The sequence below is a fragment of the Taurulus bubalis genome, assembly GCF_910589615.1.
Source record: "Taurulus bubalis genome assembly, chromosome: 15".
Classification (NCBI taxonomy): Eukaryota; Metazoa; Chordata; class Actinopteri; order Perciformes; family Cottidae; genus Taurulus; species Taurulus bubalis.
In genome coordinates this window covers 11,191,140-11,208,572 of record NC_136603.1, presented here as the reverse complement: position 1 = coordinate 11,208,572, position 17,433 = coordinate 11,191,140, and the positions used below count along the sequence as shown (strand labels likewise).

Genomic DNA, 17,433 nt, shown 5'->3' with positions numbered 1-17,433 from the left:
GAATTGTTTATGAATAATTTGGGTCCAACTTGTTTTTTTTCTGCTGTCTGTTTGCATGACGAAAGGTAATACACATCACCTTCTTTGAACAAAAACGCATTTCTCGCCTCTAACTAAGTGTCTCCTTGATGGATGTCTCGGCTTAATGAACCATTTTCCTGTGCATTTGTCTCAGTTGTACGAGTTGGCTGCTTGCATCACTGTGCGGTGGTGACGTGTGGCGTCTGGGAGCTGTCCCAGGAATCATGGTGCTGAAGCTGCAGCACCAATTCAGCAGCCAATGATCACAGGAGAATCCGGGGCTACGGACGCTTTCACCCGGAGCAGGACAGTCCGACAATCGTGTTGGATTTTAAAAGAGGGATTTTAACCCATCGGCTTGCTCCTCGGGCATGGAAATTCGGTAAATTTGGGATGTAAGCTTCACGCAGACTTGTCGGCGACCTGCAGTCTGGCAGGAGATTTATGAAGAAAAATAATCCTGAAACTGCGAGTCGTATAGCAATCTGGGTATAGCTCGCCAGGTAAGGCAGATTTTGCGTCGTGGCACGCCATTGATTGACTTGATTTGCTTTGAAAGCCCAAGACATCGACAGTAATCTGAGCTCTGGTGATTTAAAAATGAGTCTTTCGATGTTGTTGTAAAAGCCCATTTGAATTGTATGAGCGCTGACATTTTGTTAGTCTCTATCAGTCCAATGTACCAAAGGCAGATTTGTGTCTTGGTTTGTGCACTCGTGAATCTGGAGGGAGAAACCTGTCTGGAGAGTTTATGTTGCACAAAGCAGGCAGACAATTAACCGAGTGAACGGGGCGGGCCATAGCTGTAATACTTGAATGCATGTATTCCTATCAATCTAACATGTGGCTTTCCTTCTTTTTAATTTTTTTTAGCGGTTTCATTTTTTTAACTTAATGGCTTCAGACACTTGTTTGCATCGATGGAATTTATTCGCCTTTTGGATTTACATTCTCGTAGCAAGACAATAAAAGACTTTCAATTAGAATAGACGGATATCAACATAGAAAACTAAAAGGCTGCTTCAAACCCCAACAAACACTGGAAATCGCATCCCCACGATTCATTCCACGACAGATGAAGAAGTGTTGTCTTCCAGCACCTTCGCATGGTGCTGTGAGTGTGTGGCCGGATACAGCCTGATGCTACGGAGCCAGGGCATGCTGAAGAGCCGCTGTTGCGTCCTGCTCGGTGACCTGAGGGTGCTCCTTCTCGGGCCACCGACACCGCCGACACCACTGCCTCCGCTGACCCCCATGAGCGTCCAAGGCACGGACAGCCACGAAACAGGCGTCACCGTCCCCGACAACAACAACACGTTAACGCGGAGCCATCAGCACGCGGGGGACCGAATCGCCCCACCTGCAGCCGGAGCCACCGGGACATCGGCTGGAGAGCGGCCGTGCTGGGTCGACGCTGCGGAGCTATCGGCGGCCCTGCGCGGCTGCAGCAGCTCCTCTGATGACTGCTCGAAGGGGAAACTGGAGGAGAGGTTCTCCCTCACCAGCTACACGGAAAGTGGCTGGACTCCCTTGTGCAGGATCTGCTTCCAGGGACCAGAATACGTAAGTCAATGCTTTTATCCTCATAATTCAATCGTTAAAATAAGATATCATGTAGGAAATGTGCATCTGATCCATGAAAGATTTTTTTTTTTACAACTTCTGTCTGAAATCTGAATGAAATCTGTTTCTGTTGTGTTTTGTTTAAATTGGAATCTCCCAATACTTGCTCTCCAAAGAGTATGTTAACTATATACCAGACCAGGTGATGGGAATGTTTACCATTTAGATCCCCAAATCATCCCTTCCTGGCAGAGCCTCTACATGAGGGTGCACTGATCAAGCTTTTTGAGAAAACCCACTCCCCCATGTCTTATTAGGGCATGCACACTGAGAGCTCTCCGAGCAGGGATCTCACTGCATCCTGCACTCACTGCATCCTACACTCACTGCATCCTGCACTCGTGCGTGGCTTGAAAAGGCAGCTAGAGCAGTGGGAGGATAATGAAAGACCTTGGCCCCATGGTTGACAAGTGTGGAGAATACACAGAGATTCAGTACCAACTCATTAAAACCAAACACTGAGAATTCATATCGAAGCATTACATGCATGAACAAAAATCCAATAATAATTCTCACTCTGCTGCTCACACGCACCACCTGGAAACAGCAACAGCAACAAAAGAAGAAGAATGTGCGCAGAAGGGAAGAGCCTTCACACTGTGTGCCTCCATCTTTGGGGCCATAATGTCACACTACATCAACCAGGAGAGGAAAAAAATCTGAAACAAGATGGCTAAGGTGTGCCACAATAAATATTAATACATTTTATCAGAGCAGCAAGCAGTTAACAATGTACCGACACGTTAGTTACAGTGTTTGACAAAGCCTTTGAGACCACATTGACGAATATGTCACACCTCAGCAATTGTTAATGGAGGTCGGGAGGTTACAAAAAGTGTAAAGCATGATAACTGAGGTGTAGAACATGACTTATCCGGCTGTCTGTGCTCATGGTTGCTTTTCCTTCACCCAAGGATCAGGTTTACTGTATCATTTCATGGCTATTGCACTGTGTATGGTCGATATAAACTCTCAATGTTTCATCAACTAATTACTCCAACAGCAATTCTGTGCATCATTCCACCCCTAAGCACATACTTTGTAATTATTACTGACATAGACTCTACTCCTGAGATTGGAAGACAAGGCCTCATCCTTGTAATTCTTTTTTCAAAAACTCCAGATAGTCAGCACACTCTGCAGTGCATACAAAGTACCGCTTTCGTAATTTGCAGTGTTTCCCATGGCCTCCTTCAACTCATCTCATCGATGCTTCTTTGAGACATTGTAGCTAGTCAATAGCACTTGATTGTATGCCATCTTTTCATTATGCAAGTTCTCACTGGTCTTCCCTGTCTGGTCATCTCTACTGTTGGTTTGTGAATATATATGAATTCCAGATATGAATCTGCTGAGCTGTAAATGGCTACAAAGAGCATGCCTGTTCATTTGAAAAGAGAGATGAGTTGACTGTCTGTGTATCACTGTGTGATACAGGCAGCGGACACATTAGTTATACACTGTTCTCCCTTAGCCTCCAGGATGTCACATAGACAGAGGCAGCCAGTATCTGATCTGACAATCCACCTCAAAAACATTTCCATCCCCAAGGCTGAGATACTCAAGACAGAGTAAAGAAGGGAGCGAGAGACATTGCTTTCCTCAAGCAGCGCACTAGAAAAGGGCCTTGAGTGTCTGACAGATGCATCCGTTGAAAAATGATTGTACACTGATTTAATATGACACCAAACGATGTAATAAGTCTGTGTAATCGAATTTCTGTCGTTGTTTTTGGTGCCATTTTCTTTGAGGTGCCCTTTGTGATTCTCAACCAAAGCCCCTCTGTTTTTTAAGATAGGAAAGGTTTCTTTCTAAATCTGTCTTAAAACTATAACACATTACTGGCATGCCCATTGAAAGGTATTGGTATGTGTTCTACTATTTTCCAATAATTCAGCAAGAAAACACTATACAAGGAAACACAAATAGGGAATTGAATACTAAAAGACTTTGGATAATATCCACTTGATATCACCAAACAAACACTGTGGAGTTGGTCACCCATTACCTTCAATAGATTGACACAATGAAGCGATATCTTCAGGGCGGTGGAATGATTACATAGACTGGTCATTTCTTTCAGTCTATACGGACATGAGAGTTTTGTACTTAAATGTATAAATATTCACACTCGTTGAAGCCAGACTATTTCTGATGGAGGATAAATTACATTCACAGACACACACGGTGACCAGCTGAGCCAATCTCACAAATGCATGAATTTTTTTACTCAATCTCCGAGGTTTTTCGTGTATTATTTTATAGCTAACCTGAGACAGATTTAAATCGATTAAATGTTCTACTTAGCTAAAGGTCATGCAACAAGCTTTATGCGGGGCTCCGGCTTGCCATCAAAGAGCGCTTGCTTTATTCCAGACTGTGTTTTCAGGCTTGATTTTGAGCTTGTCTCTCAAAGAATTAGCAATTTCTCTGCTCTATCTTCAGATCTTAGATATGTCCAAGTAATAGTCATGTAGTGCACAAAGTTATTCAAAGAATATTTAAAAAGTAATTCACAAAGAAAAGTAATGAAATGCATCAGTGTGTGGGGAATACTTTATTCCTGAATTGTCATGCACAATTATATTGAAGTGCCCTTTGGGGCCAATGCTTTTACTGCCCTGACCTTACTTGAGCTGCATGTTGAGAATATGCGAGTTCCTGCTGCTTTGAAATAATGTTGTCTTTCCCTCCTAAATCATTACCCAGATAATGTACTTGCTGTGCTTGTCTGAGACTCAATAAGAAGCCTTGAGGGGTCAAGTTAGCATCATTTTTTCTATCTGGCCCCACAGTGCAGAGGCTCTATGCTGCTGTACTCCATCATATGAACATCGGAAAGGGTTATCAACAAGTTACGCAAGCACGCAACATGACATTTTTTGGTCTTGCTGAAGTCTATAGACTTTAAATTATAAACCATAGTTCCTCTTTTATTACTACTTTTAACGGGCTATAGCTGTAAAATAAGCAATGAGTAGAACGTCCCCCAGTATTAATAACAGGTAAATATGTATACATTCATAATATAATATAATGTATTTAATATCAAATCAAATGTTCTGTTATTATTCACCCTCTAACTTGTTGAATGTGGTTAAAATGTGCACATGAAACAGTTTTTCAAATGATTGCAGTATTGTAGGTACTTACACGGTCATGCTTGTAGACTGAATGTCACTGGAAGCTAGTTTATTATTCCACAATTTCCCTTCACCTACTGTAGAGTTAATGGAGTTCACTTGCATTGATTTCAGACCCTAAATAAATGTGAATAGCCATCTCTAATGTAGTTTCATGTCCTTACATACATTGGGAGTGGGTCCAATTCTATAATGAGAAAATGAGGTGCACTGGGGTGTTTTTAGGATCATGAAGCGCAGAGAAATGGAATAACTCTGCCAAAGCTATCTGACCAATCAACTTTTTAAAACATTGTTCTATTGTGATTTTTTTTTTTTTAATGACCATTGCTGTTTAATCAACAAACACACATTTAGCTATCCCTTTTTGTACGTGTGTCTCTCTTGCGCTCTCCAGCCTCAGTTTGTACTGGAATGTTCTAGGTTTCAGTTCTTGGCAGCGATCAGGCCAGCCACAGTGAGCGGTCTGAGTCCCACTGGACACGGCAGAAGTGTTCTCGTGGTCCTGCCAATACACTCCCACCCCGGCCATCTGTAGATGGGCCTTTTCCTCCCTTCTCCTCGACCTGGGTGCTGCTCCGTCTGTCAGAGATGTCAGCACAATAATGCCTTGGAGAAATCATTTGGAAACTTACTACGTTTTGCATTTCTTCCCACAATCTCCATGCCATATTGATGGTAGACAGGGACTGGGGGTATTCAATATTTAATTAACAATACGGTGGCTTAGGAATTGAATGCCTCAGTTTAGAGAGGTGGAGAGCTTTATGCAGCAGAGGTGGTTGGCTAATTTATTTTTTCATTCACTACAGGCTTTTTGTTCAGTCCCATTAAGATTAACATATCTATACAAGAAGGTCCTAATTTGAGTTTTATGGATCCAAGGTACTTTATAGGTCAGGACCTAAAAAGGGTGGCAGGCCTTTGGCTCATCGTCTATATCCAATATGACAAGACTAATATATTTTAACGAGCTTGGGGCCCAGGGTGAGAGATTATAAATCGCACATCCTACGGCTGGATAAGGTTTAAGAATAATGACTGGTTAGGCACATATTGCTCTTAAGTGAAAAACTTATCATACCAAATGTTGTATATTTTGTATTATCTTATGATGGGTTTGAAGTTCTCAAGCCTGAGCACCTCTTCAGGAGTAAATTGATGATATTGCCCTGGTCAAATGCTTCTCAAAAAACGATCTTTATTCCAATTTCTGAGGTGCTGTAGTGAAGGTGTGGTTTTATTTCAGCTACTTAAACTCTCTCTTTAAGATCCAAGCTACTGCAGCCTAGAGCTTAGCCAAGCCATATAAACAGAGTTAATCTGCCTTTCAGTGAAATCAGTTATACGTACCCATCACTAAACTGAACCAGGGATTTGAAATGCCCTCAACCAACATCCTGACTGACAGAAATGTCATTTCATGATGACCAGTATGACAAGTAACCATATATTTTACAATAACAGTGAGACATATTGGATGTTGTTTAAAACACACTCATAATAGACAAATGAAGGACAGCCATCCACACAAGTTTATGTTTTTTTCTAATGATAATGTGCAGGCAGAGAAGGAAGGCGCTAAGAGCAGAAAGTGGAGGAAGGAAGAGTAAAAGTGAAAATTAATTGTTTTCTTTCCTCTTTTACCTCGTTTTTGGTCTGAAGTTACTATTTACAACTACAAAAGAATATTTATGATTAAGTGACAGCCACGTGTGTGTGTGTGTGTGTGTGTGTGTGTGTGTGTGTGTGTGTGTGTGTGTGTGTGTGTGTGTGTGTGTGCGCGTGTGCGTGCTTTTCTGACTGTTGTGATGGAAGATTTTCTTTGTCACTCTGGGAAGGAGGAATAAAGTCTCAAGAATCAAAGTTGTCTTTTGTCCATTTATTTCTTGCAAGAAAATGGAGGAAACATGAAATACGTACCAAGGCAGTCTGCAGCACGATTTCTTCGACATATGAAAAGTCACCAGTATATTTATGCAGTATATTTTAGTTGAACACTAGTATAATTGAACTAGTCTAAACCAGATATGGTTTCTGCCCAGTAAGCATTTTTCTCACATCACAATACAATCAACTCTTATCAATGTTTTAGGTTTGCTTTCCCAGGCACATTGTGATACGTTGTTTCCTCTGCTAGCTGGGTAGGCTATCTCAAGACAGAGGCCCATTGTCTTCTCTTGGCCTGGGAGCCTTCAAATCACTTTCTGCTTATGTCAGAAGTACTTTTTCATTAGACACAAACAATTTCTCTATGTAACTTCTAAAACCTGTTGTAACCTGAGCAATGCTATATTTTACCATTACATTGTGCATGCGACGCTCTCAGAAAATCAATAAGCCAGCACAAAAGAACTGCAAAAAATATATATTCATGTAGTTTAACCTGTAGTATATTGCACAGTAAAGGTTATTTGCACAGAGTGAATACAGTGAGTAAACAAAGGATTATCAAGATGTCAATGATTGCTTTAGGGAGATATTTCTCCTGAATCACAAAGTAACACTTGAGCCGCTCTAAAGATCGAGTCCAGTATTATGAGGTGAAAAGTGTACCAATGTTCTTGTTGTAGTCTGCAGCAGTTCATTGCATTCCATGTGCTTCTATTGAAAAATGCAACCCAGTATGAGAGCAGGACTTTTCTTCATTTACATCACAGTGCTGCACAGGTAGCAAGGTTAATGTTCCAGCAGCAGCAGCAGCACAGATTGCCTGAACAAGATATCCACTGAAGTTATAAATATTAAGTATATATGTATGCATTTAAATGAGCTGAATTATGAAAAACTCTTGTCCTGGGTTGCTGGTATTGATTAGCTCTCTCTCTCATAGGGGGAGCTCCTGAGCCCATGTCGGTGCAGTGGGTCAGTACGCTGCACCCACCATCCCTGCCTCATCAAATGGATCAGCGAGAGAGGATCCTGGGCCTGTGAGCTCTGCTACTACAAATATCAGGTCATTGCCATCAGCACCAAGAACCCGCTTCAGGTGAGCTGTGGGTGTAAAGGGCACTGTAGACATTTAAAGGGATCAGAAGTGAAGGTTTTATCATGAAAATACAAAGCATGGAAATATTGACAAATTGTAGGTTCTTGAAAATAGGAGGTCCTGGCAAGTTACCAGTCCAATGAAAACCTCAAAACACTAGTACCAAAATGTCTGTTTTATCATATCATTATAGGATAATTGTTGGAGTTTATGAGTAAAGGGAATAGCCCCAGACCCTTCTCCACTGAGACTCATTTGGATGCATTTTTGGTTTTCATATAAAAATGTATTTAGGGCAAAGCACCATTTTCAGGAATTACACTGTCTTGACTGAGGCTCTAGTAATGCTCTGATCATAAATGGAGGAGCTCAACTAAAAATGAAAGTTTTTTAATCAAACAAGGTTTGCTTTCCCTCTGATCTCTAAGACAGAAACATAGCAGAAGCAGTCTCTCAGTGTTAGACGTTGGTGGTGCGATAGGGGCTTCTGTGAGTGGACATTGAAATGCTAAACAAATTCACAGATATAGATAATGAATCTGTTTTGCATAACCGTATGTACAGTACCTGCCCACTGTCTTTGTTCTCACACCCCATGGCAGCGTTTCCTTTTAGAGGAATAGTTTTGTGATTATCAGCCTTATAGTGTGAATCTTTTAATTAATGCTTTTTAATCAGTGATCGTACACATTGATTGTATCTTTCTCTTGTTGGCACTTACTCTCAGTGTACTTGTTCCTGTTTTTTGTCCATAGGGGTTTTCAAGTACTCACTAAAGTTAAAAGAGAATTGTACTGTGCTCTGTGTCTTCCTGCAGTGGCAGGCCATCTCCTTGACAGTGATAGAGAAAGTGCAGATAGCAGCAGCCATCCTGGGCTCCCTGTTCCTGATGGCCAGTATCTCCTGGCTGGTGTGGTCGTCTTTCAGCCCGTCAGCTCGCTGGCAGCGACAAGACCTGCTATTCCAGATCTGCTACGGCATGTATGGCTTCATGGATATCGTCTGCATCGGTGAGGGGCTAGATTTCACATTGATTACTTTTATTATTCTTGTTTAGTACAATTTGAACCTCATAATTCCTCTTGGAATTGATTTGTGTGCATTTTAAGACTGTGGATGACATTTCATGTTTTCAGTCTGGTACATTATGCATTCAACAGGCAAAGAAAACATAATGTCAAAGGTTTTTAGTAGAGTCAATAATTACTCCCGCCAGCTGTGGCAAGAAAGTTTTACATTATTGATAATCAATCTATACCGCACATTCTTCATCTCAATAGTCTTATCATGGTACACTGGCTTATATTTTAATTACACACATGATTTTTTGCCATTATTATTTATATTTATGTATTATTACAGTTACTATATTAAATGTGATGAAGTGCTCAGTCAAAATGTATTAGATTAACTAAACATAAATGTAACTTTTGAGCATTCAGCAATTGCAGTGTTTTTTTATGGCATAAATTGAAATGCGTTTCACTCACAAAATTTTCAATGATGACCATCGTGCGCTGAGATAACACTACAGAAAACTAGGTGTATCTTTAACCATCTTCTGGATTTGTCTGGGTGTCCAGATTTAAACTTGTAGCATCCACTTTAAGCCTGCGGTCTTCCTCTTGATTGTTTTTTCCTGGTATGGCCGTGGAATGAAACGCCCTACTCTGCGTCTAAAAGAAAACTCTTTACTGCCACTGCAGTAGACAGCAGGATAAGAGGAAGGGGAGATTGATTGTCTCCGGTTTGGTGGCGAGGATCGACTGTGGAGTCATTAACTCTGCACTTTAAAGAGATTAACTTGTCACTGGGCAGACACAAAGACCTGACTTTCACTTATCCACCAAGTTGGAGTGGGAGAGAAACAGAGCCGAAGAGGAGAGACAGGATTTTATCAAGAGACTCTGTAAATATAGGAAAGGTTGGGAATTATTAAGGGTCCATTTTTAGCAGACTGCTACAGCAGAGAGTGGTATGTAACTTCTTACATCAGAAGATACAATTCTACCATAACTATAATAAAAGACATTAAAAACTCAAATCTTTCAGCTGTATGGTGATACAGTTCTCTGTACTGGCTGAAGTGGCAATTGTGCGGAACGTAATCAGCTCAGTTAAGCAGGCAAAACATCCTATTCGTACACTATTTCTCTCTACATTACTTTCAAATGGAAAAAAAGCAGTAAAATGTTGGGTTCCAAGCAGCAGTTGCACATGGATTTCAATTTTCCGGATACTGAGTTCAATGAACATAAATCAATAAGCAATTTTAAAGAGTGATAAGATTTTATCGAACAACCCCAGAGAGCAGATACATCATTTTTGCTAACCTAAATCCAGAAGTGGTGAGGATTGCTGCTGTGTCGTAAGTTGTACCATGTCTACAATTTTTCTAAGAAATAACGATCATATCTCAGGTTCTGATGCAGTACTTGAAAGATAAGTTGTTTTGTTCTGCTATTCTCTCAGTTAATACCTTAACACAGTGATTCTACCACTGCAGAGCTATATATCACTTTGTGGAGTCATTGAGACTTCCCCGGCAGGCAGTGACATAGTCTAATTGATGCTCTGATCTCCACAGCACTAATTGTCCACGAGGGACCGTCTGTATTTCGTATATTCCACCGTTGGCAGGCCGTGAACCAGCAGTGGAAGGTCCTGAACTATTGTAAGTCCATGGACAATTACGACCTGAAGAATACCACTGTGAACAGGACTCTGTCACAGCCCAGCCCGGGTTATCAGACTGGGGTGGGAGTGTCCACTTCCACCTCCTCACTGATGGTGGTGGCCTCCACAGCCGATGGCTCCACCTCTACAGCCGTGGTGACGGCTGCAGAAGGACTGGGAACACACGTGGACCCCAACAACGACAACACAGTGCCAGACCAACACTGTCCCTACAACATCCTCCACCTCCTCAGCCACCTCAGGCAGCCAGAGGTCCGCAGCCAACCCAGCAATAGCACACGAGAGCTGGTCATGAGAGTCACTACAGTCTGAAGAGTCAGTTTGAGGCCTTATCTCACATGGAGGTGAACAATTTATGAACCAGCTGACAGTTTAAAAAAAAGTCTTATCTCAACTGCACTGGATTAATACCATGTTCTTGTTCATTTCAAAATGAATCTCTGATGTCCTTACATGCATTGAATAAAAGTAAAAGTGGTTTGATTTGCACAATTGGTTGGAAATGTATTATTTTTTTCATATTTGGGGTAAAGAATATTTGCTAACATGTGCATAGAAGTTACTGTAAATTTAGATTTTAGCAAAAAAATACACATTGAAGGAAACTATTGATTACTATTGATTGAACGCTTTCCGTCGCTTCTCTGGTGACACTTCTGGGTTGAAAACTCCAAATCTTTCATAAAAGGACTTTTGAGCTTAGAATCTCATCACTTTTTAATCTGTCAGTATTACATAGCAATGGTCTGAGAAAAAAATGGTCGAAAGAACTTCCTCTAAATTTATTTTTACATTAGAAAACCTTCAACCCTTCTGCACTAACGCAATGACAATTTTGGGATACAATCGGCATTTTCCTTATTTAATAAGTGAAGTTAGTTCATGAGAAAATTATGTCAAAAACATATCTCTGCATGTTAAATTGATGTACAGCAGCTTTTCTTTACTCTCCAAAAGCATTGCATACATTGTGTTCTTGGGTGTAGATTGACCACCTAAATATATCAAATATATGTAAAAGATAGAAGCAAAGATAATATGAATTGCAGTTGCTGTTTGTAAGCTGGGAAAATGTCTAAATGGGCAGCAACAACTAAACTCAAGAAATGGAGCAGTAAACAAGCAACCAAAAATAATTCAGAAACCGTAAAAGGGATTTTTGCCTTTCTAAGTCAATGCCTGGTTTGGTTCATTGTTTTGTACAATTTGAGCAATTTTGTTGTTCCATCATTTTTTTTTCAAACACCATTATATGATTTTGTTGATTTTTCGAGAATGCATTTGCTCTTTTCGTAACCCAACTTTGTGCCACTTTTTCTCAAAATGGCCTTTTACAGTATACTATCCGTCCGTACAACAATGGGGGAAAGTACACTAAGGAAAGATCATCAGCTAGTTTGCGTAACTGCTCCTGCCAGTATCTTCAAGCATGAAAACACGTTTCTGCTCCAAAGCAGTGGTGTCACTTGCAGTCCATTAGACACATATTCATGATCACATTTGGCTCACAAAGCTCACATCTTGTTTCTCATATTCAGATATGCTCTTTGATACTTCTACACAGCTCTTGTTTCATGTCCATGAAAGATTCATTTCATCCCAGGGGACTCTAGATCTATAAAGCATGTTATGTGAGGGAAATAACACTGTTAAAAACATGCTCATAGAAGGGCGGAGTTATTGTATGTTACTCATTCTTTTCCACAACTTCAATAGACTGACTGATGCTGTGCAGAAGAAACTACTCATTACTCTATGGTCTCTCATTCAGATGCATTCTCCTAAAAAAAAAGTCCATTATATGTAAAAAACCCAAAGCTGATCAAAGTGTGAAAAAAATTTCAGGAGCTTTGCCTCAAATGCTCTTTTTTTTCCAACATGTATTACATTAAAACAAATCATTAGCTTAAAATACATCTGATATTAATGAGAAGCTTAATATCATGTAATTGATTTGTATTCCTGTGGGTTTATATGCAAAGCAGCAGTTCACTGTAACCTTGTCTTATCAATATAAAGCTGTTAACTTGTTTAGCAGAGACTTTCATTGCTGTACTGAAGTGAAACAAAGAGTGATCATGAAATGCATTTCCTGCTTTATGTTTAGTCTCCAGTGTTCCTCCTAATTAATCTCCATCTTATTTGGTGGATGTGCTATTTTGAAGCTGCTGTTCCTTATCATAATCAAAAGCCAGGAGTACAGTATCTGCAGAGAGTCAGGTATAGCGCCATGATTTTATGCTGAATTATTTAAGCCATGAAGTGCTGATATCCATGGGTGGGAGCTGCTGTATAGATCCAGCTTGCAAAGAGCTGGGAGGTTGCAGAGAGTTCATCATGATTCTGCTTGCCTCAGTTTTCTTCACACCTTGTCTCTTAGAACTCACACTTAGCTTTGATAAAACTCAGAAAACAACCAAATGCACAGGAATATATTACTAGCATGTTTTCGGATTAATATGTGTTAATAAGTCTCCAGCAGTTTGAATGTGCTCAGTTGGACATGATAAGATCACATCTATATCATGCTTTGGAAATAACATACTCCATTTAAAAATGAAGGTTGGAGCATGGAGTATGAAGACACACTTGTAACTCTGTTTTTTCAACTTTCTCTGTTTTTAAGGCCATTCTTTTAAAACAATTAACCAAACACTTCAAGGTTCACTTTCCATTTGCATTAATGAATGAATATATACTTTATTAATCCCCAAGGGGAAATTTTGTGTCGCGTAGCAGCCATTCTCAGGTTTAATTTGATCACTGGATCACCTCAATACTTCTCCAATCATAGATAATATGTCAATATAAAATGAGACAAAATGTAAACCAAAGCAGAACTACTGTTGCGGTTTGTAGATTTATGTAAATTTGAGCTTGAGGCAAACATGACAAAAAGTAATTCATGAAGCTCATCAATTATATTATCAAATGATAAGGCTTTTTATATTTCAAACATCTATGCTGAGGCAAATAATTGGGGTCCTTTGCAGAGACTGAACGTCTGAAATTCATACAAAGCAGTGACTTCAGACGGATTTTCTTTCTCCTGGTTGGTTGTACTGTGTAATACAACCACTGAATAAGCATTGCTTTCATCTGCAGAAAATTGACCCAAAAATGATTTTTGCAGACTCTATACAATACTGAACCTTTGAAACTGGGTAAATTGCATACAGCTAATGTGCTATTCAAGCTGAATCAGACGGGCAGAAAACACCGCACTCACTCTCTGCTGCCTCACCTTCCTTTGAAAATTTGAGGTGAGATGAAATGACAGTTGTTATAAAGAGGCTAGAATCAGTGATAATGCTGAGAGAAATTTCAAGAGAGGCAGCATCAACACTTATGGTTCGATTCTTCATCTTTTGAATCCTTTTTAGTCCAGACGTAGACACCTGTTCGGAGTCAGGGGCTACTGAAGCCCGAGGCAGAACCATTTGGGTTAATTGTCACAGAAAAACAAAACATATTGGCAATTCAGAGGCTCCAGCTCAATGCATCTTCATGTTTTTAGACTGGAAAGGAAACCTACACGCACACAGGAAGAAACTCTAAACAGGAAGTCTACAGAGGAGATTTCCAGCCACAACTGCCTTGGTGTGAGATGACAAGACTAAACACAGCTAAATAAATAATAATTTTGTGAAAACACATTCTGTACTTCATTTCACAAATCTGTAAGATCAGTAATAGAAATGATTGTCAGTAACATGTTTTTGTAGCGTGTGTTCTCCCCCTAGTGGCCCATTGGTGAATTGCTCTCTCTGGCCACTTTGAGTAAAGACAGCTTTATATTTACACTTCAGTGGCAACATTTGTGGTGTGGACAGTGATTTACAGGTCTGGACCCAGGAAACTCTTAGTATGCTCTTTCAACATTGCTACATACTTTGATAGACAGTTGCAATAATACAATTCAAACTACAAGTAGGCCTTTATTGTCTTGCTAACAGTAATTATACGTGACAAGTGGCATGTCTCTGCAAACAGTAGAGCAGAGACCATACTGGCCATTGTAATAGATCTTGCTTGTCTGTGTGAAACCATGATAATATCCAGTTTAGGCATCACTAGTGGTGGAAAGTAACAAATTATATTTACTTAAGAACTTCCTCCTCAAATATCCCCCACATAAAATGACAAACACACAAAATACATTAACTCAGTGTCCTTGAACTACAGCTCTTACTTTGTAGATTCAGATATTTTGCATCCAAAACATTTGACCAGCTCGTAAAATATGATGCAATCATGCGACAAATGGTACCAACCCAATAAAGTTTGCTCCACGAGCTACAACACAGAAATGCTGTGTCCAAATACATCAATAATAATACAATATTAGAATATGTAGCCATTATTTCTACATAAAGCCACTACGTAAAAACTCATTTAAATTTAACTTTGGCACCATTCAGTAGTTGTAGGCTATCAATAATTACTTTGTGGTGCCATCATGATCCCCAACCCCAATCATGACTGATTCATTTTAAATGTGCTAAATATGAGATTAGGAGCATTTTGATTGCCTCTCAATGACTCTCAACATGGCAACAGCTGAGCTGGCAGTTTGCAGAAAACAGTGCTAACAGCGTTAACAGTGAAAATCAAGGGCAACAGCACTAACAAACTAACCGTGTTTACCTGAGGGCCATATGGAGGGTGCACTGCCGCAACGGGATCAGCTGTACCGGCTGTTTGAGCGCAGTGCAGCAGCTGCCCTCAGCTAACCAGTGGGGCATTCTCTCGTGCACGAACATGCACTAAAAGCATTTACATTACAAATCATGTATATTAGCACTCTTAAAACAGGACTTTTACTTGTAGTATGATTGCGTTGTGGTTTGAGTCTTATATATTATAAAAATACAACATATCATGTCAGGGATAGAATAAAAATGTCAATTTTTATCCCTCATGGTGGTATTGATATTAATAAAGTTAAAAAAAAAAAAGGTAAAGCACCACCGTGCATTGGTTAAACACATAACTAACTATTTGAATATGTTCTGCCAAAAAAAATGTCTGGCCTTTATTTTTTAAAGAAACAGTGAAGGACGTCATTGCTTTATTAATGTGCAAGATACTTGAGTGCTCTGTTTGAGGAGGTCATTAAACTCATTGTTCCTTACTCTTGCTCCTCGTGGTGCAAAGCTGCTCGACCTGTAAATGTTAATCTGGATGCAGCAGGCATTTAAAAAGAGTTTGCCTGCCACCTTGCCTGCCTCTCTCTTAATCGCTCACATGCTAGCTCAGCATCTCTTCAGATGCACCCCCACCCTACACACACACACACACACACACACACACACACACACACACACACACACACACACACACACACACACACACACACACACACACACACTCGTTGGTTCTCTACAAACAGCAGCAGCACTCTGTGAGCAGGTCAATAGCAGCAGCGGATGCATTTCTCTAACTGAGCCACTGATGAGCGACTTCCTGAGCACGAAGCCTTTGAATGTCGATAAACAGACCGCCCAGTGCACTAGTGCATTCCTGCTGATTGTCACGCTGTGTCAGAGTACAGTGTGACTTGATTAAAATACATCTCTCAAACTAGGGCACATTCCCTGAAATGCTCAATCCTTCTAAACAACATTTGTTTACAGTGTCTGGGCAATGCTATTGAGCAAAATCTGAATCAGCGATAAATAGCATTATATCCAGATTTGACAGGGCAGGTCTGACATCCTGCTTGCTGTTTTCCACATCTTTTTATGTTTTTCAATGTATTTTCTATATTTTCCTTTCTTTGTTTTGCTTTGAATGTGAAGATTTCACCATTCGCTTGAGGATCATATTTTAAATGTGATAGAGATCTTGTATTTAGTTTCATCCACAAATGAATGTGATCAAGGAACTAGATAAACAGCAAATGGTTTACTTGAGGGTCAGGTCTATTCTCTCTCCTTATATGCCCTTCTCTCTAAGCTTAATGCTACCTCGCTCCTGGTATCTTACTAGATACATTTCAGTTTTCTGGCATTATATTTGTTCATTGGAAAAATAAAATATCATGGACTTCAGAGGCTAAAAAGAAGCAGTATTGTATCCCAGTATGAAAACATAATTGATTAATCTTAATGATATGAGTCCTTGGTTAGCTATTGCAAAACTTCCAGTGATTTTGTAGGTTGCACTCCAGTATGTTAAGTACCTCACATTACATTTTCACCAAAGCATATCTGTACTTTTAAATACTAAAGTTAAATGAAACATAACGTTTCAATCATCAGGACCACTGAGTGACCTCGCTGGAGTTAGATCTCTGACCTTGATGTATAATAAAAAATAAAAAAAAAATAATGTCATAGAGGCATGAAAAGACAGGCATGTCATTTGTGATCAGCAGAGTTTGAAAGGAAAAATGTCCTTCAGGAGGACACAATAAAAAATAGATTTTATTGTGGCAGTGAGAACTAAGCTCATGCTGCAGTGCCATCAAATTCAGAGGACATGTGTGGGTGTTTTATGGCAAATACTCTGAGTTAGTTTTTTTAGATCAAATGTATATAATAAAAAACACAATTTTAAAAGGTGGTATTTTAAAGTAACAAGTTATTGAGTTACAGGTTGAATAGCGGATCCCTTAAGAAAAATACCCACGTGGAGTTTTGGACAACAATAGAGCCAGAGTGGCCAATGGGTTCACATTATTTATTAAATTTTCATGAGTATTCATGAAAAAAAATTAAACTGATTAAAGTAAGCAGATTAAATTATTATTATTTTAATTGACCGATTGATTAATCAAATCAGTCTTTCATAAACAATCATTTTTGGATAGCTGAAGCGGTTCAATTCCAACGTGACATCTCTGGTGCTGTACAGTCGTGAAGCATAAACAGACTGGGAGCCTGCAGCTCTCTCCATGTAAGGATATGCAGCAGTGGTGTTGAAGTGTTTGTAAAGCTGCTATTTGGAGGGATTCAG

General features: G+C 39.8%; 1 protein-coding gene across 1 annotated transcript; it reads left to right on the top strand.

Moving 5' to 3' along the window:
• Positions 1 to 1,161: 1,161 nt before the first annotated feature.
• Positions 1,162 to 10,785, top strand: LOC306748138 (E3 ubiquitin-protein ligase MARCHF4-like; the record flags this gene model as incomplete). The annotated part of the gene is made up of 4 exons (XM_079231265.1): positions 1,162 to 1,584; positions 7,621 to 7,776; positions 8,594 to 8,786; positions 10,364 to 10,785. 4 exons carry the CDS (start codon positions 1,162 to 1,164, stop codon positions 10,783 to 10,785), a joined length of 1,194 nt encoding a protein of 397 aa, XP_079087391.1.
• Between the last annotated feature and the right edge of the window lie 6,648 nt (positions 10,786 to 17,433).